Source organism: Pseudophryne corroboree, chromosome 4 (assembly GCF_028390025.1).
Source record: "Pseudophryne corroboree isolate aPseCor3 chromosome 4, aPseCor3.hap2, whole genome shotgun sequence".
NCBI classification, from domain to species: Eukaryota; Metazoa; Chordata; class Amphibia; order Anura; family Myobatrachidae; genus Pseudophryne; species Pseudophryne corroboree.
The window spans coordinates 329,380,851-329,407,006 of record NC_086447.1 but is presented as its reverse complement, the minus strand read 5'-3'; the positions used below and the strand labels follow the sequence as shown (position 1 = coordinate 329,407,006).

Genomic DNA, 26,156 nt, shown 5'->3' with positions numbered 1-26,156 from the left:
GATGTATTAGTATAGATTTGTTCCTACAAGGGTCAGTGGGGAATGTATTACTACAGAGGTGAGAGTAGGATGTATTACTACAGATTTGTTCCTTCAAGGGTCAGGGAGGAATGTGTTATTTCAGAGGTGAGGATGTGATGTGTTACTACAGATTTGTCCTACAAGGGTGCTAACAAGGCGCTAACTAGATGGGCCAAGTGTTTATTTTCTGCTTTGAATTTCTATGAATTCATGTTTCTGTATAAGGGTCAGGAAAGAATGTGATAATATCAGTATTTAGCAAAATCTAATCAAAAGCCCTAGTACCAGTATATACAGGACAAGTATGGATTCCAAAAATGGAGTGTTGAACAACAACTAGTAGGACAGTACAGTGGGAGGGTAGCAGGAGTACAGGAGCCAGAGCGATACAGGCAGATTTATCAGTGAGTGATATCCTTGTAATCACTCGTTACAAATGTTTAATGGTAATCCAGTCAATCTCCTTCTGTCATGTTTTTAAAAATGACAGGAGCTGATTGGCTAGAGCACCATTTAACATTCATAACACGAATGTCACTCGTTGATATATCTGCCACATAGACTTTGAAAGTCAAGGGTCAAAGGTAAAAAGCCAGAGAGGAATATGTCCAGATTGAAAAGGTCAAACACTGCTAATCAATCAGCAGAAGAGTTAAACAGGAACACTGATCCAGAAAAGAAGGTTCTACAAACTTTTGATTTGATGGTGGTCAACTAGCACCTTTTATTGTTGGTGTTTTAGTCTCAATTTGTTTTGTGCTATAGAATATACCATAGGCAAGTTTTGCCCATGTGTAAATGTGCAGATGTAGAATGTGCCAGGTTGCCTGTTTTTGACATGGGCAGAGAGCTCACACCAGAAAACTTCAGTATTCGGCAGTGAAGTGACTTTGCCATTTTTAGAATAATGGAGATTAGGGAGGCCAATCCCGGGATCGGGGGGATCCCGGGATTTTGGCCCGAATCCCGGGATTGGAGCATCCAATCCCGGGATTCACAGGATTACACTGTGCATGTGCGGGAGGGAGGGTGTGTAAGTAATACTACTTACAATTAGGCGGGCGGCAGCCATATACAAACGCTGAACGCGGCGGCGCTTCAAATGTGGCGCCGGCCGCCAGCCAATCAGAGCTGGCGGACCGGCAGCCAATCAAGGAAGCTGCCACAGCAGCGGCAGCCGACGCTTTATTTGAAATGCCGCAGCGTTCAGTGTGTCCATGGCTGCCGCCCACCTAATAGTAAGTGATATTACTTACACCCACCCTCCCTCCCTCCCTCCGTGCAGTGCTAACAGCCTCCCTCCTGCGCCGCTACCAACCCTCCCTGCTACCTACACCCTCCCGAACCGCTATCTACATCCTCCCGCCCAGCTACCTACACCCTCCCGCACTGCTATCTACACCCTCCCTCCCTTCCGCACCGCTACCTACACCCTCCCGCACCGCTACCTACCCTCCAGCGCTGCTACCTACACCCTTCTTAACTGATCCCTACTACAATCCCGGGATCCTGGGAATACCGGGATTGAGCGTTTTTAAATCCCGAATCCCGGGATTGAAAAAATGGCCCGGGATTGGCCTCCCTAATGGTGATTGTAGGGCCATACAGGCATATACTGAGGCCTTCCAGACCTAAGAAAGTCTTAGATAAGATTAGAGATGAGCGGATTCGGTTGTACTCGGATTTACTCGGTTCTCAAAACGGCATCTGATTGGCTATCCAAAACATGTGACATCCGTGAGCCAATAAGAAGACGTTTTGAGAACTGAGTAAATCCGAGTAAAACCAAATCCGCTCATCTCTAGATAAGATCAGGGCTGGCTCTACCATTAGGCAGCTCCCTAACGCACCTGTATCTGGGGGGCAGGGATGGGGGAGGGATTAAAGCTAACTCTGAGAGATGTGTATCCTTGTTAAATTTGCTGGAAAGAGGGTATTGGTGTTTGGGTTGGGAGAGTGTCTGGGGTAAGTTGAAGGTTTGCCTGGGGTGCTAAGAAACAATATGCTGACCCTGGATAAAATATTATAACAGAGAAGACTTTCAATGCAAATTTAGTCTGTTTTTATGAACCTAACAAATATAAATTGATATCACCATGGAGGAGACGTATAAAATGTTCAAGAGAGATTAAATGGAGAGAGATAAAGTGGAAAATGTATTATCATGTGGATATCATTCGTTAATTGTCTGGTCTGCTTCACCCATTATCGTGGTGAAGCAGGTCCAGAAACCACCTGTGTGTGTGAACAGGTCAGCTGCCTAAGGTCAGCTCGCCCTCTTTCATCTCCTGTGACCGTTGCTTCTTTGACTGATGCTATGTTTGTCTATTTTTTTGTTTTGTTTTTTAACAGGGAAGGACGAGCTGCCCTTGTCACATCTTTCTGCATGTTTAAATACATGGCTATGTTTGGATTAATTGAATATATCAATACATTGCTGCTTTACTGGGTAAGGTTTTTGTAATTTTTCTCTGCATTTATCTTGATGGGGTTTTTTTTTCACTGCAAACAATGTAGTACTGGTAGGAATAATAATTTCATGCCTTTGCCACTCAGGTCCAGTGGAAGTGCCCCGAGTGCCCTAAGCTTGCCCCACTTCCTTCAGGTGTCCCCTTCATCCACTGTTTCCCTAGCCCCAGCCTCACTATTTACCCAGACTTGGGTGTAAATTTACTAATTTACTGTTCAATTTGGTATTTGATTTTATGACTCAAAAAAATTAACTGAGATCGAATCAAAATCGAACTGCAAAATTCCTTAAGAAATCCCTCATTTACTAATATTCGATTTAGCATTCGATTTTCTAATCAAATTCAATTCCTGATGATATTAAGAAGGATTTTGTGTTCAGTTTATGAAATCCCTTCAAAATCAAACCTCTAATTCCCATTAAAATCTAATGCAAAATTGAACTCAACTTCCTCATTACCTTCTATTGGGCCAAATGTATCACATGCACTCTAACTAACAGGGGAAAAAAATCTCTCTTTACACTGTTTTTTACCTGAACACCTAACTAAAGAATAAAATGTTGTGGTATTTAATAAAAACAAATATTAGTTACAGCTGAAATAGTTGGCTGTAAGTGTAGCTCTAATCTGCCTTCTACATTCTGTGCTCACATAGACAGTTGTTGGTAACAACACCTCTGCCTGCTCACTGTCTATTGCATAATCTGGGGGACTGGTTGATTTAATGTGAAATTATGCAATAGACAGTAGCAGAGCACAAATTTGGACACTTTTGCTGGATTATATAATAATATGCCTCCCGAATTATCAAACTTGTTTTTAAAAGCTCAAAGGTGGATTCTGTCACGAATCATAAGGCTATAGAGGCCTTAATCACCTGTTGGGGGAAGGGGAACATATTAGACACTACAATAGCAAATACTATTAGCTGCTTTATTAACACATATACAAATAACGTACCCAACAATCATCCCTCTGGCAGTTGACCCATCTTAACTTTTTCAGACAGGGATGAATTGCTGAGGATGTAGGCACGATGGACGAACTAGGATAGCCAGTCACAACATTCATGATTTTTAGTTTTGAATCCCAGACCACCAGCACATTCATGGAATATGTACTATGTTGGTTAGTATATATTTGTGCAGTATTCCTGGGTGGTCTCAGCCCAATGTGTGTGCAATCTATAGCTCCCAGAACATTAGGCATGATGAGAAACTATGGAAAGCTACCTTAAGTTCATGCCACAGTGATTCTGGCTGGGAAAGCAGATGTAGGTGTTGCACAGGGGGATCAGTGCCCGCATTACTTGGGTCAGGTGTCTGCTAAAGGTAGGCTAGGAAATACCTAGCACTCTACCTGAAACTGAATAAAAGGAGCTAGTAGCATAGAAATGCATAGCACACAGCAGCTTGTACAGATCTGATACGGCATGTGACCGTGTAGTGTCTGGCTCAAGATGAGTCTTGATGAGGTCATACAGCATCATTATGTTGGAACGTAAGAGGTGGAACATCTGTATGATCTCCCCAGCAGTCAATTCATTGAGGTTTATCTGACAATGAAAGACCCTAGACCTGCATAGGTTGTGGGGTACTTCATGAAGCTGCTAATGTTGCTCTGATTGATGCTCCTGGGTTCTCTCAGTCAGGTGGTCATTTTCACACTGCAGGTAGGTGCACAGCATAGCTTAGCCTTGAGAAGCCATTATTCCTATAGCCACACTACTCCACATGCTTTTAGGGACTTTTAAAGTCATCACAATCAATTTCCAATCATTAGAATGGTGTTTAGATGCTCAAATCGAATGTCTCTCATTATTCTATTGATTTGGAGATTTGAAGTACAATTTTCAGTTCGATTTGTGTTGGATTTGCAAAACGAATGTTAGTAAATGACGGGATCCTATATTTGACTATGGGAAAACATTGATATGTTGCAGTAAAACAATTTGAGTGGAATTCGGTTTTATGTTCGATTTGACATTCAATTTTGCTTTTAGTAAATCTCCAAAGTCAAAATCGAATGGAAATCAGATGGAAATCGAATGCCAAATCCCTCTAAACTGAAAATTAATCATTAGTAAATATGCCCACTGGAGTGTGACAATGGACTGTGACATCATAGTGCCACACTCCCAGACATGGTGAATCAGTTTTAATGAACTTCACATTTAAGAAACTGCTGGCTGCTGCACCTCCATGGCAGTGGCTTGCACCTAGTATAAATTAAGTCTATAAAACAGAATAAGTGACACTGTCATTCAGGGAGAGATATATTAAAACGGCACAATCTCTCTTCCTGCTTTGCCTCTTTATGGAAGTGAAGCAGGAAACAATACCAATGAGTGAAAACTCCCCCCTCCGGGAATCTCTGCCAGTGCCGCAGCGCATCAGCCGAGTGCCAATGCTCTGTGCCTTACCTCCTGGCTGGCTCCATTGGGGCATGCGTTAGATCTCACAACTATAACAAGAGCTCACGTGAACAGCTGGGACCCCAGCAGCCGCCAAAGGTTAGCACACATACCAGCAGGTAATCCCTGACAATAAGTAAAAAGTTATAAGATGCAGATGTGCGCTTATTTTTTAAAACACCTCAATAATTTTCCATTGCCATACATTTGTAGATTGATGGCAAAATCATTAGATGTTGGCAGATAACATAGAGAAAAGTGATTTTTCTCTACGTTATCTGCTTTCATACATACAAAGGCTTGTTTTTAAGCGTTGTCTATAGTGCATTTGACACTTACCACCTCTTCTTACATCTCCCCCTCAGTGTCTAAGTTACTTAGTAGAAGACCCTGCTGTCTCCACATCAGCAAAACAAATAATCAGCATAACTGGAGATAATACCAATAATTTTGTAAATGCTAACAGTGGGAATTCTGTAATAAGCAAAACCATATTAATATATTCTATGTTTTCCAGCAACGAAACATCTTTGGGAATAATCAATTTCTGGTCCATGATTTCGCAATTATGTTTGTAATTTTCTTAACAAGTGAGTAAATATGTTACTACGGCATTAATGACTCAGAATTTCATTTTATAAATCCCACTGTTAACTATCTTTAAACTCATTTGTTTAACTTTCTTTGCCACCTCTGATTTAATTTCGCTTTAAGACATACAGGAAAAAAAGAGTACAAAAAATGCTGCATGCAAGAAGATTGTGTACCTAAAGTGAATATGGCACAGAACTGATATACAGTAGGGCCTGATTCTGACCATTGGGTTTGTATACTACTCCAAGGGGGGAATTCAAATGTTTGAAAAGTCGGCTGGGTGTCTGTTTTTTCCTGTGTATTAGCTAGGAAAAAACAGACACCCAACTGACTTTTCAAACAATGAATATCCCCCCAAATTTTGTGGGTTTGCGCATGTGCAAAACGGGTCCTGTATTGTCGCTTGCAGTTCCCCCATGCCGAAGCATGATTGACATTGGCGTGTCTGGCCTGCATTCTTTAGATGTGAAACTGTGATCTGCAAAGCTTTTAGTAGGCGTTTTTCCTCCTCAGATGCCTTCTGCAGCATTAGCATATTAGTTGTACGGTATTGCACAGCCGCATCTCTGCGGCCCATAGGCCACCCAAAAAAAGTTATATTAGTACACTATGGGCTATGTTATATGTAAATGCATTTTGCTTTTACTGCAAATTTAACTTTTTTCAGTGTGGATGTGCATCAACAATTCCTAGGTATAACTGCTGAGACACATTGTGCTGTAGCTTACTCAGGCTCCATAATATCCGTAGGCCGGGTTCCAGGAAGCCTGTGCCTGATGACGCAGACCATGTGTCTGTCACGTCTTCAAAAGAGGGGCAGCACAGACCAATTTTGAAGAACGGTGCCACTCATTCTCTGACTCCCAAATGCTGCAACATGTCAATCATGTTGCGGCTGATAGGGGGCTGCGAGCGACATTTCAAGACCTGTTCTGCACATACATAGAGTGGGTCTTGCACCTGTGCAGACCCCCAAACATCGTATCTATACGCAAACCATCATGTTTGCAAACACATGTGAATCAGGCCCGGGGTGTAATGGATGCAATTCCATTAAATTTATTATAATATTACCAATCACTACTTATTCCATCTTCTCTTACAGTGAGCTCTACACCTGCGTACCATAAACTTGCACCGTACAGACCACCAGGCCAACTGATTTCTCCATCTATGCTTTTTTCTGTGGTCTACAATGTTCTGTTTACAATAGCCATGCAGACATATGCCTTTCTCATAGTCCAGAAGCAGCCATGGTACAGCCATAAGGATGTTTATAGGTGAGTCCTTGACCATATCATTGATAGAAGTATGAGAGAGAGAGAACTGAAGCATTGATGGGAGGTGAACCAGGTTTCATGCATTTTAAGTCCCATGAGTACCTCTGCTTTCCACCTTTACAGGTTTCAAGCTGTGGAAGGAACCTATGCAGGCTACGAGTGCTAGCATAAATGCTACAATATACTATATATATACTCAGTCTCTGCGCAATTAGTCTGAATGCTCCAGAGTTATTTCCTTTCCTCCTTTAACTCCTCCACATGCAGCTACATCCAGCTCCAGGCCAATGGAGTAATGGGTATTGTTGCTAAGAAGAATTAGGAGATCGCACTTATGAGTTAAAAGATATTTCCTTTATAAATAAAAATGCAATATCCACGTACAATGCGTTTCAACCAATAGCGGTCTTCGGAACTCCCCTGATGAAGACCGCTATGGGTTGAAACGCATTGGGCGTGGCTACACCCCGTGGGCGTTGTTACGTCAGCTGCTGGTTCCGGAGCCAGTGTAACAGAATCGTCCAGACGGAGCACAGCCATTACAGTTTTTAAACATTGCTGTGATTGTGATTTTAAACTGAAATGTACGTGGATATTGCATTTTTATTTATAAAGGAAATATCTTTAAACTCATAAGTGCGCTCTCCTAATTCTTCTTAGCATATATATATATATATATATATATATATTTACAGGACTGTAGAGAGATATATCTATATATCCCTAGCGTTTACCCACAGCTTTCCTTGCGTGGATGATTACTCAGTGGAACTATTATTTTTACAAGGACAGTACTGGCAAGGGTTGCGGTTATGTTGGTCACTATACTGAAGCTGGGATCCCGAACAGTGAATAGCCCAATGGTCGGCATGCTGACCAACAAGGACTATTCCCACTCATGGGTGTCCATGACACCCGTATAGTGGGAATAGAACCTGTGGCGAGCGCAGCAAGCCACCAAGACCACTGCTTGACAAGTGCAGTTAGCCTTGAAGGGGCTTCGTTGCGCTCGCCCTGCCGGCCATTTAACAGCCGGGAACTGGCCATCAGTATCACTCGAACCCAACCCTACTAGCAATCCATTGCTGCTTACCGTAACATAACCAGCGTCTCTATGCAGAGGCGTCGCTCAGCCCCTAGACAGCCAGTGGCGGGCACAAAAAGGGGTGTGGCTTTGCGGGACAGGGCATGGCTAGCTGTCCTGACCCCCATTTTCATCACATCGGGGGTCCGGGAGGAGCGGGCTGCCCTGGGGAGTGCTCTTTCTGCAGTGTCGGCTCCTGCTCAGTGACAGGAGCCGGGTTGCTGCACTGTAATGTTACAGAGCAGCACCTGGCTCCTGTCACTGAGCAGGAGCCGGTACGTTGGTGTCACCCCTCGGCAGGTGACACCCAAGTGGGGGCCGCCCCCCCCCCCCCGCAGCCCCCTTCTGACACCACTGACTCTATGATGTATATCAACTCACGTTGATAGCATGTAGTATTTGGCTTGGTGAGCAATCTACTGGATTGATGTGTAAATTGTATATATATATATATATATATATATATATATATTCCTTTCTGTCTTGAGGAGCCTGCACACTGCATGTGCTGATTGTCAAGCATATGATTTTTCCTTTATTGCTCCTCTCCCTGATGTCACATCAAGATCATACATACTTCAGGCCACTGAGCTATACAATAGTGAAAACACGATCCAGAATTTATTTCTTTCATCTCCACAGTTCATGAACAGTCCCAGTATCCTACTGCAGTGGCTTGCAGCCACATATGCCATGCTCTCCTGGCAGGGCCAATGTCCACAGTCCCTGGTGCTACAAACTGTTCCCTGCCCACTTGCCTCTAACTGGCATCAGCGCACAGAACTCTGGGGAAAAATTGGATTTTTGAACCCTTCTCCTGCACCTGACTTCCTGCTGTCTCTGGGTTAACTGAAAAATCTGGACCTCTGTTTGTCCAGTTACAGCTGTGCAATTCTGAAAACCTGGAATTATAAATCTCCATTGCAGAATGTGCAGGTCTTGTTTTCCACAGAAACATGGGAAATTGTGCTGAGACACAAACCCTCTCACCACTATATATATATATATATATATATATATACATATATATATAGGTAGCGGCTGTGGTTCGGCACTCAGAGGTAGGGTTGTAATTACTTGCTGCGGTGCCCTCCGAGGATCAAAGGCAAGATCCAATGTAGACGCCGTTTCGGGGACTGCGCCCCGTCTTCAGGGACAAATCATACACGGGCGCAGTCCCCGAAACAGCGTAGGACCGGATTAAAGACTTTTTATCTTATCACAAGTCTGCTGAGTGCCGCTGATTTCCTTCTGTCTATATATAAATATATATATATTTATATATATATATATATATATACAGTATATATATATACTTCCATTATCACCCAGCACTCCATCTCAGTGGGGCATCTTTCTACTGTGCCCATGCATCATCAAACATATATCAGTAAAAGGACAGCACTGGTAACTTCTTCATCAAGCAAGTAAATCTTGCATTTTCAAAGGACAACGTTTCGGAGCTGTTGCCCCGTCGTCAGGACCACACAAGAGTAACAAACAAACATGCACTTACCCAAATACCCCTTCACCCTCTGATAGTGGCATCCCCGCCTGACCCGCAGCAGGCTCCGGATGTCTCTGTCTCCATGGTGACCCACTGTTTGAGATTCATCTGGAGCCAATCACAGAAAACTGAGTAGTCTCAACTCGCTCCACAGAAGAGGACCTGTCAGATATTGCGGGAGCCATCACCATTCTGCAATACATAATATATACAATACATATAGTTAATAATATCCAAATCTAAGCACCTAAAAGGTAAAGCATATATACCAATATCAAAACATTAAAAAAAAAACATACATGCTGAGTGTTAAGAATAGAGATGTGCGGCAGAAACTTTTCGTGTTTTGTGTTTTGGTTTTGGTTCTAAATCCCCGCTCGTGTTTGGTTTTAGCTTGGTTTTGCCAAAACCACCCTTTCAGGTTTTGGTTTTGGATCTGGGTGATTTTTGAAAAAACATAAAAACAGCTAAAATCACAGAATTTGAAGGTAATTTTGATCCTACAGTATTATTAACCTCAATAACATTCGTTTCCACTCATTTCCAGTCTATTCCAAACACCTCACACCTCAAAATATTGTTTTTAGGCCAAAAGGTTGCACCGAGGTGGCTGTATGACTAAGCTAAGCAGCACAAACACCTGGCCCTTCTAGGAGTGGCACTGCAGTGGCAGACAGGATGGCAGATTTAAAAAAAGGCTCCAAACAGCACATGATGCAAAGAAAAAGAGGTGCACCGAGGTTGCAGTACGACTAAGCTAAGCGACACAAGTGTGCGGCACAAACACCTGGCCCATCTGGGAGTGGCACTGCAGTGTCAGACAGGATGGCAGATTGAAAAATAGGTCCCAAACAGCACATGATGCAAAGAATAAAAAGAAGTGCACCGAGGTTGCTGTATGACTAAGCTAAGCAACACAACCACCTGGCCCATCTAGTAGTGGCATGCAGTGGCTGAATGTCGAAAGTGGCCCGCAATTTTACAGTCCACTGACAGCATCTCCAGCACGTTCCTGTCATTTTTAAAAAATTCTGCAATTGGTGGACTTATACGGCAGTACCCCTGGACTAATACAGCAGTACCCCTAGACTTATACAGCAGTGTCAGACAGGATGGCACTTTAAAAAACCATGCCTCAAACAGCACATGATGCAAAGATGAAAAAGAGGTGCACCAAGGTTGCTGTATGACTAAGCTACGTGACAAGTGTGCGACACAAACACCTGGCCCATCTAGGAGTGACACTGCAGTGTCAGACAGGAGGGCAGATATAAAAAAAGGCCCCAAACAGCACATCATGCAAAGATGTAAAAGAGGTGCAATGAGGTAGCTGTATGACTAAGCTAAGCGAAACAAACAATTGGCCCATCTAGGAGTGGCATTGCATCGTCAGAAAGGAGGGCACTTAAAAAAAAATAGAACCCAAACAGCACATCATGCCAAGAAGTAAAAAAGGGCAATGAGAACCTGGCCCATCTGGGGTTGGCACTGCAGTCCCACTGAACTAATGGCGGATACCGGACGCACGTCTAACACCAGCATAGTTGTTATGGTCTCAGTAATCCACTTTGCAACAGGGTATATATATATATATATATATATATATAAACAACAAGCAGGTCCGGCTCTCCCATAACTCCATGCAATAGCGCTGGGTGCCTCCACAATAGTAGTATACAAACAGCAGCAGGTGCGGTACTCCAAGCGGCGGGGATAAAGTAACTCTTACGTCCTTGTAGTAGACAACGTTTCAATGCTGTTTATTTGTGCATTTTCATCAGGTCAAAGTATACAACCAAATGTGCTTACCTATATAGTGCATGCAGACGCCATCACCGCGCTTCCGGAACACAGGCACCCGCCAGGTCCGTCGGCACACCCACATGACGTCATCACCCATGGCTGGTAACTATGGTGACAATAGTAAACAGAGTGGTATGCATAGCGTAATGGTACAATCGTGCAGGCAATACACACATATAAAACCTTACTCGGTCTAAATATACATAGCATACTGGCTACATATAACGCATCTGAACAACCTAGTATGTACATAAAGCACAACGAACCTAGATCATTAAAAGGCATAAAAGACATTTAAAGGCATATTACCACTAGATAAGCCACACATAAAGATAATCTTACAAGAATGCATTGAGCCCTAACTGCTCATTAAGGCCTCTAGGGTAAAGGGTCCCCAGACGGTGAATCCACCTGGTTTCAAGTTGAAGTAATTTAAGACCCCTGTCACCCCCCCCCGGGGGAGAGGGGGGACATGGTCTATCATCCGGTAACGTAATTCCACTAACGGATGGCGTGCCACAGAAAAATGTCGTGCAACCGGCTGGTCACTTGATCCTTTGGCAATGGCCGCTTTAATAGCCGACCGGTGGGCTGCCATACGTTCTTTAAACATTCTTTCAGTTTTGCCTACGTATGACAACCCACACGGACACAGCAACTGATAAACAACAAACTTAGATGAACACGTCAAGGTATAATTAATCGTCAAAGGTCGACCCGTCAGGGGATGTTGAAAGGTTTTTCCACTAATCAAAAATTGACATGTGGTACAAGTACATCTAATGCACCCTCTTGCATTGACCTGTACTAATCGCTGTGGGCTAGGAGTAATATCTGCTTTAACCAGCATGTCTCTGATGTTACATCGTCTAGTGTAACACGACATTAATTTAGTGTGGCCAAGATTTAACTCCTGGTCGGACTAGACTATATGCCATAATTTCTTGGATATATGATTAATACCACTGCTGGTAGGACTAAATTGACCTACCCATGGGAAAATCCCTTTCTCATCTGGTACTTTCATTTTAGCCTGTAACAATTGTGGACGGTCAATGGATAAAGCTTTAAGTTTAGCTTGATGAAGTAAGGCTGCTCGGTAACCTCTGGCTAAAAATTTCTTGATCATACTATTCATTTGGGTCTCAGCTGCCACAGGGTCAGACGTAATACGGCGAACCCTCAGCAGCTATGAGTAAGGCAAACCACGTTTAAGCGGAGTTGGATGAAAACTTGAGTAATATAAAAGGTTATTCCTGTCCGTAGGTTTACTATAAATGGATGTATGAATACATCCATCAATGATGGAGATCTTAACATCCAAATAGTCCACTGACTGCGTACTCATATTGTATGTAAATTTGACCGGATGGTTACAGCTATTATGTGTCTCAATGATCTCAACTAAACGTTCCTGAGTACCCTTCCATAAGATAAGTAAATCATCAATGTAGCGACAGTACATGATGATATCTGATGCTACCTCAGGTTTATCAAAGAATATCTCCTGTTCAACCTTGAACATATAAATGTTCGAATACGATGGGGCCACAGGGGACCCCATCGCACACCCAGTTTGTTGCAAATAGATCTTACCATCGAACAAAAAGAAGTTCTTGGTAAGGATCATATGCAAAAGATCCAGGCAAAATTGTAACTCCGGCCCTTTAAATTCAGGGTGACCATCCAAAAACTCTCGTGTCGCATCTATACCCTTATCATGGGGGATTATGGTGTACAAACTCTGCACATCAATGCTACAGAGGATAACATCATGGTCAAATCGGCTCAACAATTGCAACTTACGTAACAGTGTGCTGGTGTCTAAAAGATATCGAGGGTGTGACTGAATACACGGCTGAAACAGAGCATCAAGGTATAGAGCTACCGGTTGGAAAAGGGATTTGTTGGCCGATATAATGGGCCTCCCAGGGGGTTTAACCAAACTCTTATGTATTTTGGGAGTAGTGTAAAGAAGCGGTATAACAGGGAATTTGGGCAACAATGCTTTACTGAGGGAGCGTGAAATAATCCCTGTTCCAACCGCCTGCTCAAGCTTGCTGAACAATTCAATTAAAAAAGCAGAAGTCGGGTCCACAGGCAACAGGCGGTACGTGGTAGAATCACTTAATTGTGATACAATTTCAGCTCTATAGTCCGCTATATCCTGCAAGACTAATGCACCACCTTTATCGGCAGGTCTAAATATAATATCAGAACATGCTGCCAGACGTCCCAATGCCAATCTCTCAACTTTGGTAACATTACTCCTATTATCAGGTGCGGAGGAGATAAATTGGTCAGTCTCAAGATCTAGAAGTCACATAAAAGTTCTTACTGATGCGTTATGTGTCTGCGGTTCAAACGTGGACTTAGGCAATATTTTTTGAAGCTTAGCCGGTACTTCAGAGTTATCTTCCACAGACACAGGGCTTTTGGCAAAATGTTCCTTTAGCTTTAACTGGCGATGTAACCGATATTTGTCAACTTTCCACTGTAGAGGGTCCTGTCGGCAAGATGGTATAAATGACAAACCTCTAGATAATATTGATTTTTCAACGTCACTAAGCACATAACTTGAAAGATTAATGACTAGGTTTTCCGATACCGTGGATTCTTCGGAGGGCGCCCCACTCTTCCCCTTCCTTTGCCACTGGTGCCCGCGTCTTGTGTAACGCCGTTGCCTCTTGCACCAGGGATCTTGGCCCTGGTGGCTACTCCTAAAGGGTGGTCATTACGGGTTGTTTGGGCTGTTGAATCGGAGTCACTGGTAGTGGAAGTATGCTCATTAGAAGACTCAAGATCATGAGTACGGTGCATTCTACGTCGAAAGAAAGGTCGCTTGAAATCACGTTTGGTGGTCCCATCCACCCACTTATACACATTGTGCTGCTCGTAGTCAGTATCAACCTTTTGTCGCTTGGCTGCCTTAAATTTAATAAGTTCCCGCTTATGGAGCTGTAGTTGGTCATTAAGTTTAGAATACCAATCAACTGTAGTGTCAGCCTCAAAGTTCGCTTTATGCTTCAGCTCAAATTCGGCCGCCTTGGTTTTAAATGCATTCATTTCTTTTGTAGATTGCTCAATAATGAGTAGCATTAGATCCATTGAGCAACGGTTCAGTATGCCCACCCATTTGCGGCAAAAGTTGGGATCATTACGGCCTATGGTAGGGGAGTTACGTACACGTAACCCACGGGGAATTTTTTTTGGCTCTGTAATAATCAGATTTAGACAGGCAATGGTAGAAATAGTCAATTTCTTTGCGTTTAATTCTTAGTAAGTCATGATAGAGGTCTTCCAATGAAAGTGACTCTTGCTGGTCACTCAATAGTGCTGAGTAAAGAATAGCATCTGCTTCTGCTTCTGTGTAGCCATGTAGCTCACCAATCGAATAATGAGACAGAGACATACCCTGTATATTGCTATCCAACGACTCTTCAGCCATGTTGCACACAAAAGAGGGCACACAGACAAACACCGCAGGCTGTGGAACTAGAGCGACCTAGCTAGTCTGCTCACATATGCAATGTCACCACGCCATGCAGCGATGGGTGATAGCGTACAGGTAGGAGTGCTACCAAAATGCAAAAAAAACAAAAACAACTGTAAAAGTGCCTTGAGTGCAACCTAAAGTCCTGTAAAATGGGCTTAAAAATCAGTCCATAGATCACACTAAAGTGCAGTCCAAGTATCATAGAAAGTGCTATCCATATATCATCATAAAGTGCAGCAGTGCGTGCAGCAGACACTGATAAATACTTCAGAATCATTCATAGATAGGGAGCCCTGACAGAGAGTGTCCACATAGGAGTTATGAGCACTCATATACAAACAACAAGCAGGTCCGGCTCTCCCATTACTCCATGCAATAGCGCTGGGTGCCTCCACAATAGTAGTATACAAACAGCGGCAGGTGCGGCACTCCAAGCGGCGGGGATAAAGTAACTCTTACGTCCTTGTAGTAGACAACGTTTCAATGCTGTTTATTTGTGCATTTTCATCAGGTCAAAGTATACAACCAAATGTGCTTACCTATATAGTGCATGCAGACGCCATCACCGCGCTTCCGGAACACAGGCACCCGCCAGGTCCGTCGGCGCACCCACATGACGTCATCACCCATGGCTGGTAACTATGGTGACAATAGTAAACAGAGTGGTATGCATAGCGTAATGGTACAATCGTGCAGGCAATACACACATATAAAACCTTACTCGGTCTAAATATACATAGCATACTGGCTACATATAACGCATCTGAACAACCTAGTATGTACATAAAGCACAACGAACCTAGATCATTAAAAGGCATAAAAGACATTTAAAGGCATATTACCACTAGATAAGCCACACATAAAGATAATCTTACAAGAATGCATTGAGCCCTAACTGCTCATTAAGGCCTCTAGGGATACCGGACGCACGTCTAACACCAGCATAGTTGTTATTGTCTCAGTAATCCACTTTGCAACAGGGTATATATATATATATATATATATATATATATATACAGCAGTATCATTGGACTGGATTTATATGCCAGTACCACTGTAATTATACGGCAGGATCACTGGATTTATACGGTAGGATCACTGGATTTATACGCCAGTAACACTGTAATTATACAGCAGGATTACTGTAATCATATGGTAGGATCACGGTAATTATGCGTCAGGATTACTGGAATTATACGGCAGGATCACTGTAATTATATGGCAGGATCACTGTAATTGTATGGCAGGATTACTGGAATTATACGGCAGGATCACTGGAATTATACGGCAGGATTACTGTAATTATATGGCAGGATCACTGTAATTATACGGCAGGATTACTGGATTTATACGGCAGGATCACTGTAATTATACGACAGTACCACTATAATTATACGCCAGGATTACTGGAATTATATGGCAGGATCACTGTAATTATACGGCTGGATCACTGTAATTTTACGGCAGGATTACTGTAATTATACGGCAGGATCACTGGATTTATACAGCAGTACCGCTGGACATATACGGCAGTACCGCTGGACATATACGGAAGGATCACTGGACATATACGGCAGTGTCACTGGACATATACTGCAGCACAGGGACACCACCACTGGACTCAAGCAGGACAACACAGCACCACTGCAATGGACTGGACTTATACAGCAGCACTGGACATATAGCAGTAGAGGACACCACTGGGACTGGTCACTGGACTGACTGATGCACAGCACACTACCACTGGTCTGATGCAGGACAACACAGAAACACTGTAAGGTACTTATTAAACAGCAGCACTGGACATATGGCAGCAGAGGACATCACCACTGTGACTGGACTGATGCAGCACAATGCACCACCACTGAACTGATGCAGCACAACACAGCACCCTATACAGCAGCACTGGACATATGGCAGCAGAGGACACAACCACTGTGACTGGACAGATGCAGCACAAGACACGGACACTGAGGACGGAGACATGTCCTCTCTCTATGCTCTCCAATGCCGGAGTGAAAATGGCAGCGACGCGCGGGTCCTTATATGGAATCCAAACCCCACGATAATTCAACAGCGGGACGTTTTGCCTCGTTCTGGTTTCCGAGTCAGGCGGGAAAACTCGAGCCTGACTTGGATCTGGGCTCGTGATGTGAAGTCCGGTAGGGTTCAGTTCTCTGAGAACCAAACCCGCTGATCTCTAGTTAAGAATAGTGGTTGGCTCCAGGTGAATCGCAAACAATGGGGTCACCATGGAGACAGAGACAGCAGGAGCCGTAAGTGCATCACAATTACCATAACCACAAGTATGAGCCTGCGGAGCAAGAGTGGATACCGCTACTGGAGGGTGAAGGGGTATTTAGCTGGGTAAGTGCATGTTGTTTGTTACTTTTGTAACATATATACAGTATGTTGTTTGTAACATATATATGTTGTTTGTTACTTTTATATGGTCACATGCCCTTGTTCTTTACAATATGTGGTCAAAACAGAGCTCCAGTTTAAGGAGAGAATGGCGCATCGATCTGCAATAAAAGCAGCCATCCTGAAAGGCACAAGTAATCAGCCTCTGGCGTGGCATTTTGCCGCAGCCAGCCATAGTTTGATGGCCATCAAATATAGAATTGTTGATCATATTCCGGTACTCCCTAGAGGTGGGGACAGAAAGATATTATTATTACAGCAAGAGGTACAATGGATTGATAGACTGGGCACCCTGGCTCCAAGAGGGTTAAGTGAAACTCTCAGGTTACATTGCTTTTTATGAGATTCAATCCATACATCTGAGATTCAGTTGTAACTAATTTCTGTTACATATTTTTTACACATGGCTATATATATGTGATGTATTATGTATATTTTGTTACTACTTTGTATTCTTTAACTGTGTAGCACTCTCTGAGCCACGTTCTGTGTAATGTATGCATTGTGTAGGCATTGCTAGGCAACACGGTTCACGGGTGGCCCGACGTCACTGTCCTGCGCCCGGATGTGAGACGGAGAGGCAGTAAGTGGCGCCGGGGATGCCTAGTCATGGGTGCTATTTAGGTGGTGAGTACAAGTGTGTGTTTGTTGTATTGTGTGCCAAATCTTGATAAAAGTGCTGACAATCCCTGTAACATTGATGTAACCAGGATGTTTTGGTGAATTTTTTTGCTGATGAAGTCTGGAGTGCCGCCATTCCATAGATGTATAAATGACTGATAGCACTGTAGTCTAATTTGGAGGGCACCCTGCCTGCAGGTATATATTGGGATTATATCTGAGTGCCAGATATTTGCATATATATATATATTAGTGATGAGCGAGGTTCGGTTTTACTCGGTTTTACTCGGTTTTACTCGGTTCTCAAAACGGCATCTTATTGGCTATCCAAAACACGTGACATCCGTGAGCCAATAAGATGCCGTTTTGAGAACCGAGTAAAACCGAGTAAAACCGAGTAAAACCGAATCCGCTCATCACTAATATATATATATATATATATATATATATATATTTATACAGTATATAGGTGATCTGTGGTAATTAGCTTGGTAGTTTGGCCATTGGTGCAGTGTCTAGGTTCTTAAAAAGCTTTCCGGGTTAGAATAATGAAATGGTACTTTACTGTATGTCCTCAGGCTCCATCCTTGCTTTCACAACTTTTCAACTACAGTCTTAGGGGAAGATTCAAATGTTTGAAAAGTCAGTTGGGTGTCTTTTTTTTCCTGTCTATTAGATAGGAAAAAATAGACTCCCAAATGACTTTTCAAACATTTGAATCTCCCCCTTAGAATGTCAGCTTTCTAATTCTCACTGACCTCCAGGCTCACTGGACTCTGACTGGATGGAAAAAGTCTACTATAGTTCCCAATTAAAATCTCTGTGCTAAGATAATGGCTGTTATTTCTATAATTTTCAGTGTCTGTTATCCAGGGAACACAACCTTAAACACTGAACTTACAACTAACCTAATCACAAAAAGAACTAAGAAGAATTATGAAAGTTTTGAGAACACATCACTTTGGCTGCTTACTGCTTGTCACCTTGTGATCTTGGCCTTCGTCTTCTCCAAGGGAAAACCATTCCGTAAACCCTTGTATACAAACTGTGAGTTACATTATGATTTCCATATACATGTACATTGATTATAAATGTTTTTTTATGATGACTACACAGATATAAAAGCTATAAACACATTACATAAATATGTGTAGGGCCCATAAGTCTGAATGCACAGTTGATTTTTCCTGTGCTTTAACAAGCTTTATTTCTTTAAATTTTCAAGAGGGAGGAGGGCTTTCATCTTCATGAAAAGCTGAACCACCAGTCATGGACATAGGCCAAGGCCTTAGCCTTCCCTTGCCACTATGTGTCGTGAATGGCATATTGTCAATTTTACATTTCTTATCATATAATTTCCCTTTTTTTCTTAATTTTTGCTTCTTGGATTTTATATGCTATCTATGACATTGGGCATCGGCCTTAGCAGACGACGTTGATGGAATTACATCGTCAATGTCATGACTGGTGACAGCAGTAGCTTCGGCACTAGTACTAGGAACTGGAAGTGGTTCCTGATCTATCACTATTTTTTCCTCCAAAATGTTGTTCTCCATTTCATAGGACAGCAACCCTTCATTATTACAGCACACAGAGAACAGTGCCCCTTAATTTTCACAGCACCCCTTTATTTTTACAGCATATAGGGCAGGGCCAGTGTACTCTTTTTACAGCACCCCTGTATTTTTACAGCATAAATGACAGGGCCAGTGTACATTTATTTTTCACAGCACCCCTGAATTTTTACAGCATACAAGACAGTGCCAGTGTACATTTATTTTCAGAGCACCCCTGTATTTTTTACAGCATACAGGACAGAACCAGCACCCCTGTATTTTCACATCATACAGGACAGGGCCAGTGTACATTTATTTTTACAGCACCCCTGTATTTTACAGCGTACAGGACAGGGGCAATGTACATTTATTTTCACAGCACCTCTGAATTTTTACAGCATACAAGACAGGGCCACTGTACATTTATTTTCACAGCACCCCTGTATGTTTAACAGCATACAGGACAGAACCAGCACCCCTATATTTTCACTGCCCCCTGACTTTTTACAGCATACAAGACATGGCCAGTGTACATTTCATTTCACAGCACCCCTGTATTTTTTTACAGCATACAGGACAGAACCAGCACCCCTGTATTTTTACAGCACCCCTGTATTTTTACAGCATACAAGATGGGGACAGTGTACATTTATTTTTACAGCACCCCTGTATTTTTACAGCATACAGGACAGGGCCAGTGTACATTTATTTTCACAGCACCCCTGTGTTTTTTTATGGCATAGAGGACAGAACCAGCACCCCTGTGTGTTTACAGCATATGGGACAGGGCCAGCACCCCTGTATTTTAACAACACCCCTGTAATTTTACAGTATACAAGACAGGGCCAGTGTACATTTTTTTTCACAGCACACCTGAATTTCTACAGCATACAAGACAGGGACAGTGTACATTTGCAACACCCCTGTATTTTTTACAGCATACAGGACAGAACCAGCACGCCTGTATTTTCACAGCAAACAGGACAGAACCAGCACCCCTGTATTTTCACAGCACCCCTATATTTTCACAGCATACAGGACAGTGCCCCTGTACAGCACAGTGACAGCCAGGATGGCAACACCCATGTACAGCTGCAGCACCCCTAACAGCACATGACACCACAGTGTCAGGACAGCACCCCTAACAGGACAGCACAGTGACAGTACAGCACCCCTAGAGAGCCCACACTGACCCCACCCTGTGCCACCACCCACAGAGAGAGACAGAGGTCTGTCTCCCTCACTCTCCAAGTCCAGAGTTAAAATGGTGGCGACACGTGGCTCTATATATGTGATCCAAAACCTGTGAGAATGTAGCAGTGGGATGATGACATTTCGCCTCATTCTGGGATCCGAGTTAGGCGGGAAGTCCCAAGCCGGACTCGGTTCCCAGCTCGGATCATGATTATTATTATTATTATTATTATTTTTTTTAGGGGGGGGGCGGTTCTCTGTGAACCGAACCCGCTCATCTCTATTATAAACCAACACCAACAGTGTTGTATTTAAATCATTTTTATATTTACTAGCACGGTGTTTCTGTCTATATACTGGGTACTTACATAGGTTTGTGAATGACAGACAATTGTTATGTGACAGTAACATGCATGCTATATACTGTTTCTTAATATAATGGGACATTTTATGAGCTACACACAAAAGCAAGTCAAGATAAAATAACTGACCATTAGTGAAAATAATGATGACTTCTACTGAAAAAAAAAAAATAAGTAAGTGAAATAATAACCTTGGACAATACAAAATGCCAAGCAGAGTTGCATAGCATTAGTTATTTGCTTCTGAAATGTGTTGATACCTCCCACAATCCAGAAGCATATCTGTGGGTTTCTTGGCTGTTGGCAATAATGGACACAAGTCGAAGTTTGTATGTGTGCAGTAAACAATTTATTTTAAAAGCTCCAATGGAAAGGTGCTGGATTAAATTTGTTCTGCACATAATTCTATAATATGGTGGTGCTATATAAATAAATAGTGATTAATAAAAGGTATATTTTGACATTCAGAAAAATATTTGTACATGTTCCCATATATAACATGAGTAGGACACATTCTTAATGACAGCTATGGGTCTTTTATTTAAGTTGTTATAGGCAAAGATTGATTGTAATGTCCTTTTAGTGATTGGAATTATAACCAACTCTTTGCCTTATTAGTAGTTCAACATGCAAAGTTATGTAAACTAAGTTTTTTGTAGGAGTCAAGTAAATTTGGTCTTATGGTACTTTATTGAGCTTCGATGAGAAGCAAGATTTTTTTTTTTTTTTTTTTTTTTACCTTAGTGATTTTTTAGTATTGTTTAATGCTATTTTACTTATTACTCTTTTTGGGACAGGAGCTATTACTCCCTCTACCTACTGTACACTTTTTTTAGTTTTTTACAAGCCAGGATGTGCTAAATGACCTAACAATTTTTTTCTTTCTTTATATAGACATATTTGTGGCTACGCTAATAGTAGAATTTACCCTTACCTTGTTCTTCATATTTGCAAATTTCAAGAACATGTATGTTGTTTTAGAGGTAAGCATATTTAAGACAAAATATTTGCTTTGTAACATATAAAAACTGTGTTTATGTTTGCTTGTGTGTATATGTGTTTATGTAAAAACCTGTTTACATCATGTTAATAAGATCTGTTTTTTTCTTTATAGCTTCTCTGCACGCCAACCAGCTGGAGGATTCACATGTTAGTGATGTTGATTATATGTCTTGTTGTATCATTCGTGGTGGAGGTCAGTATCATTGTAAACCAATTAGCTGTTTAATAAAGTGTAAGAAGGGTGGGGAAGATATGACATTACTACACAATGATGCCCGCAAGAGGCTCTACCCACATTAATTCTTGTGGCATTCATGTGTGCAACACAAACAATAGAAAACTATGTAACCTAATACAAAACAAATATTCACAAAATGATATTATTCAAGTTTGAAAGCTTTGATTGCCAGTTTCTGGAAAACAATTGTATTGTTATCTGTCTGGGTATATTAAACAATTATAATTAAAATATTTGTGATCATGCTCAAAATGTCAATTATATAATTTCCAATATTTGAAAATTAGATTATACAATAATAAAATATTTGTTTATTAATTACATTATTTAAAATATTTTTTTTTAGATATTTTGTTTAATACCGGATTGTTTATTGAATTTACAAAATGTAACAAAAACATAAAGAAACTAAAAACATTCACATCTGAGACACAAGTGAGATAATAATCATGATGCAATAATGACAAACAATACATTGTGTAAGTGCATAACAAAATTAGCTCAAATATGTTTCCATGTTGGCAAACTCCCTCAATGAGGAGAGTCAGTCCAGGAGACATTGCGACAGAACATATTAGTACATACAGTATATCTCAGAGTACAAAAAACCCAGATTTGTAAATGGATAAGAATGAATAATATGATTATATTTGTGTATCATTTCTATTATTATAATTATTTAATTTTAATCAATATAATTGTTGTTTATGCAAAAAGGAAATGTGTCTAAACAGTATAGACTGTTTAGTCCATTTTGCCTTGGATTTGGCTGTTCTCTGTCTCCTCTTCATTAATTAAGTTACTTGAACGTAGTGTCATGGTACTGCGGCACATACTGGCTGTTTGCCTGCACTGACTGCTGGAGAGTCTGCCTGGAGCTAATTAGAAACTATTCATGCAATAAGTTATCATTTATCTGTCTAGCACCAAGCCTATACCTGCCCCAGTATAGTGAACATGGGTTGTATTTTCCCACTTAGACAAATATCTACTCAAAGTAGATCATTTGTAAAGCACCAGCTCAATTATAGTTAACATTCATACAACAACAGGCAACAACAGCAATACAGGGGAACAGAATCAAATTGATACTGTACATAAACAATATAGCCAATCCCTGGGACAGAATTGTAGGATCCACTTATCTTTGTTCTTCAAAGGCAGGAATCTTATCTAGTTACACCCTGTTTTCCTTGGGCACAACCAAACAGACTCACAATGTTCCTCAGCATTTAAATGGCATGTCCCAATCCACCGTATATGTCTGGGATGCCAGTACCCAACGGTGCAGCTGCAACAGTAATCTGCATTTAGTCCTGTCATTTAAGGCTCTCTTAGGTCTCTGGCCCTCACTCTGCTGCAGGTGACTATAGCATCTGGTTAAGTACATCTCACACTCTTAATCCAGGTACATAGCATCCAATTAGAACAGAGTAAGCTCAGATCACTTTTGGTTAAAATGGAAACCCAGATACTGAATTGCAAGTTCCCTTTGGGGCAGTCTACTTACATACTGCTGGAACATTGACAATACATGGAATACATGGCAATATGTAAGAAATATGAGGAAGTGCCAGTGGTCTTCTTTTTTTCCTGGCTATTATTAATGTTTCATGGTATACCGCTATTCTCATACTTACTATAGTTTTATATTTCTATCTTAAAAAGTGGACTCCTAATCATGATAAATACTAGTCGATCACACCCAGTTAAATGCTACATATATAACCCACATTATTATTCAGTCCTGTTATGCACAATTTAAAAGTTACTGTTTCATGATGTACTTACAGAACAAACCTAAATTGCATAATAAGAATAAACTGTACCATTCAGTTTGTCAGGATTAGAAATATAGGAGCAAAAACAAAATGTTACAACCTTATAAACCTCAAATGTGCATTCAATGTACAAATCAGAGACTTCCGTTGTACATACATTAACTCCACTACCTAATTTACATAAATGGTCTAACGTCTCATATCACATTTTAATTTTTTAGGAATTTATCCTGGATAACAGAACTCTATGGCTGGCTTTGAAAAGATGTCTAAAGTTAAAACCTGGAAGTAATTACAAAAAATTAAGGGCAGTTTTGGAAGAGGACACCCAGTGGCCGCCCATTGGAACTACAACCTATGAAGAAAGCAAGGTGGCCAATGGTGACTCTAAAGTTTACACTAATCCTGCGTTTGAACATGAAGATGTTGTACCAAATGGAAAAAATGTAACCTATGTGCATCATGGGGACTAGAAAAAGAAGAGAAGGACTTCTACCGCTACAATTCACAAGCTAATGAACATTTTGCCTAATGCACATGTGCTTTACCCTAGCATGTGTAACCTCCACCATATGCACAAGGGAAAAGCTAAATGTTATCAGTCATACCTGTACCTGTATGGAAGTGTGATTAGTGTCCCTGCATTTTTCATAGCTTCCTTCTATATGTTTACTCACAATGGTCTATTCACAGTGGTCTATTCACAATGATTTATTCTAATCCTGCGGTCTGTGCAAAAGGAGGGACATATTCACCAATCCTGACAATAGACCTTTGCAGAGCTGAACACATAAATAAAACTAAAAGCTAGTCATACTTAAGAATGGTAGTTTCCCATTAATTTGCATATTATTTATAGTACATACATTTTATAAAATATGTGCATTAACATGTAAATACAATTATCAATTGTTTGCAGTGATATTAGTTTCTCAACTTGTGTGTTAAAGATTTTTTTCTTCAAACTTAAAATAAAATACTGTAAATTGTCTGAGCAAAAATTCACAAGTACTGTAGGACTCTAGGGTATGGAGGCGGATTGGCCATAGGGCTTACAGGGAAGATTCCCGGTGGGCCGGCGCACCTGTGGGGCCTTTTTTTGTTTGAGGGCATGTGGTCCTGTTTATAGACATAATGGAGAAGATGCAAAATAATTTACATATATGAAAATGACTTTGCCACTTAACCTGTGATTGCAGATGATCTAGTGTATGCTCTGTCTGCCTGCTTGGCTGACATATAAGATTGAGTTAATAGTGATTGGGATACAGTTGGTGTAATAAGCAAGAAAATATATCTTTCTAAAGAATTATATAGTTTCCTAAATTCTGAAGGTGTATCATATAATGTGCTCATAATATTTAATTTTATTTATTTTTAACTTACCCTTGATGCTGGACATGCCCACTATCTGGAAAGTCTTGGGGGGAGGGTGCTGCTGCCATGGCCCATGGCTAGACCTTACACCGCTGGTGCTGCCCATGTGGGGCCACTAGTACAATTTTTTCCAGGGCCGCTTTTTGTTCCCAATCCGCCCCTGCTAGGGTATATCATATATTCCTCCACTAGTGCAAAGTACTGAACAGCAACCCAATGTGCAAATACAGTATAATACCTCAGTAAAGCTAATTGCTTCATTAATCTATAACAATGGCTCCTTGTTGCCTGACAGGACAAAATATGTTTGATACATCTACAAAAATTAATTTTGCCAAATAAACTTGTGGTACAATGGAACCCAATAGTAGAACCACAGCAGGTGCATCTGCTCCAGGGCCAGATGTGAGTGAGACCAGTGGCGTAACTCAGGGACGTGCAGTCAGGGGAGGCAGGGGAGGCAGTGCCTCCCCTGTGATTAATTATTAAAATAATAAAAAGAAGATACTTATGACACATATTCTGTGTCATAAGTATCTTCATTATTGAATTCTAATCATTTTACGGCTTTAAAGCAGTTTGGGAGGCACTGATAGCAGTGCCTCCCGTGGATAATGGGAACGGGACAGTGCGGGGGGCGGAGCCTAGAACTGGGCTGTAAAAGCCCATGAAAAAACTTCGGGAAAGCGGCACTGTTCCAAGTGCCTCGCTGACAGGGACACCACCCCCATGTCAGCGAGGCACCTGTGATTGGACAGCGGATCCAGGGCTGGATCCGCTTGTCCAATCACCCACATGCGGCGCTGGAGGCGGCGGGTCCCGGCGTTAATGATAGCCAGGAGTAGCGGTGGGCAGTGTGTCTGCGGCTCCCCCCCCCCTTCCCGTACGCCGGCTCCCGCTCACCTTACCAGCGGTGGCGGCGGCGGTCCTGC

General features: G+C 41.7%; 1 protein-coding gene across 1 annotated transcript in view; it reads left to right on the top strand.

Moving 5' to 3' along the window:
* LOC134909486 (probable cation-transporting ATPase 13A4) overlaps window positions 1–24,724 on the top strand; it is a 115,066-nt gene extending 90,342 nt beyond the window's left edge. Inside the window, exons 24-30 of the mRNA XM_063916410.1 lie at window positions 2,374–2,470; window positions 5,423–5,495; window positions 6,605–6,779; window positions 18,574–18,761; window positions 21,721–21,809; window positions 21,941–22,021; window positions 24,069–24,724. Of these exons, the coding sequence (XP_063772480.1) occupies window positions 2,374–2,470; window positions 5,423–5,495; window positions 6,605–6,779; window positions 18,574–18,761; window positions 21,721–21,809; window positions 21,941–22,021; window positions 24,069–24,320 (955 nt within the window). The 3' untranslated portion in view covers window positions 24,321–24,724. The remainder of the gene's footprint in view (window positions 1–2,373; window positions 2,471–5,422; window positions 5,496–6,604; window positions 6,780–18,573; window positions 18,762–21,720; window positions 21,810–21,940; window positions 22,022–24,068) is intronic.
* Window positions 24,725–26,156: the final 1,432 nt, after the last annotated feature.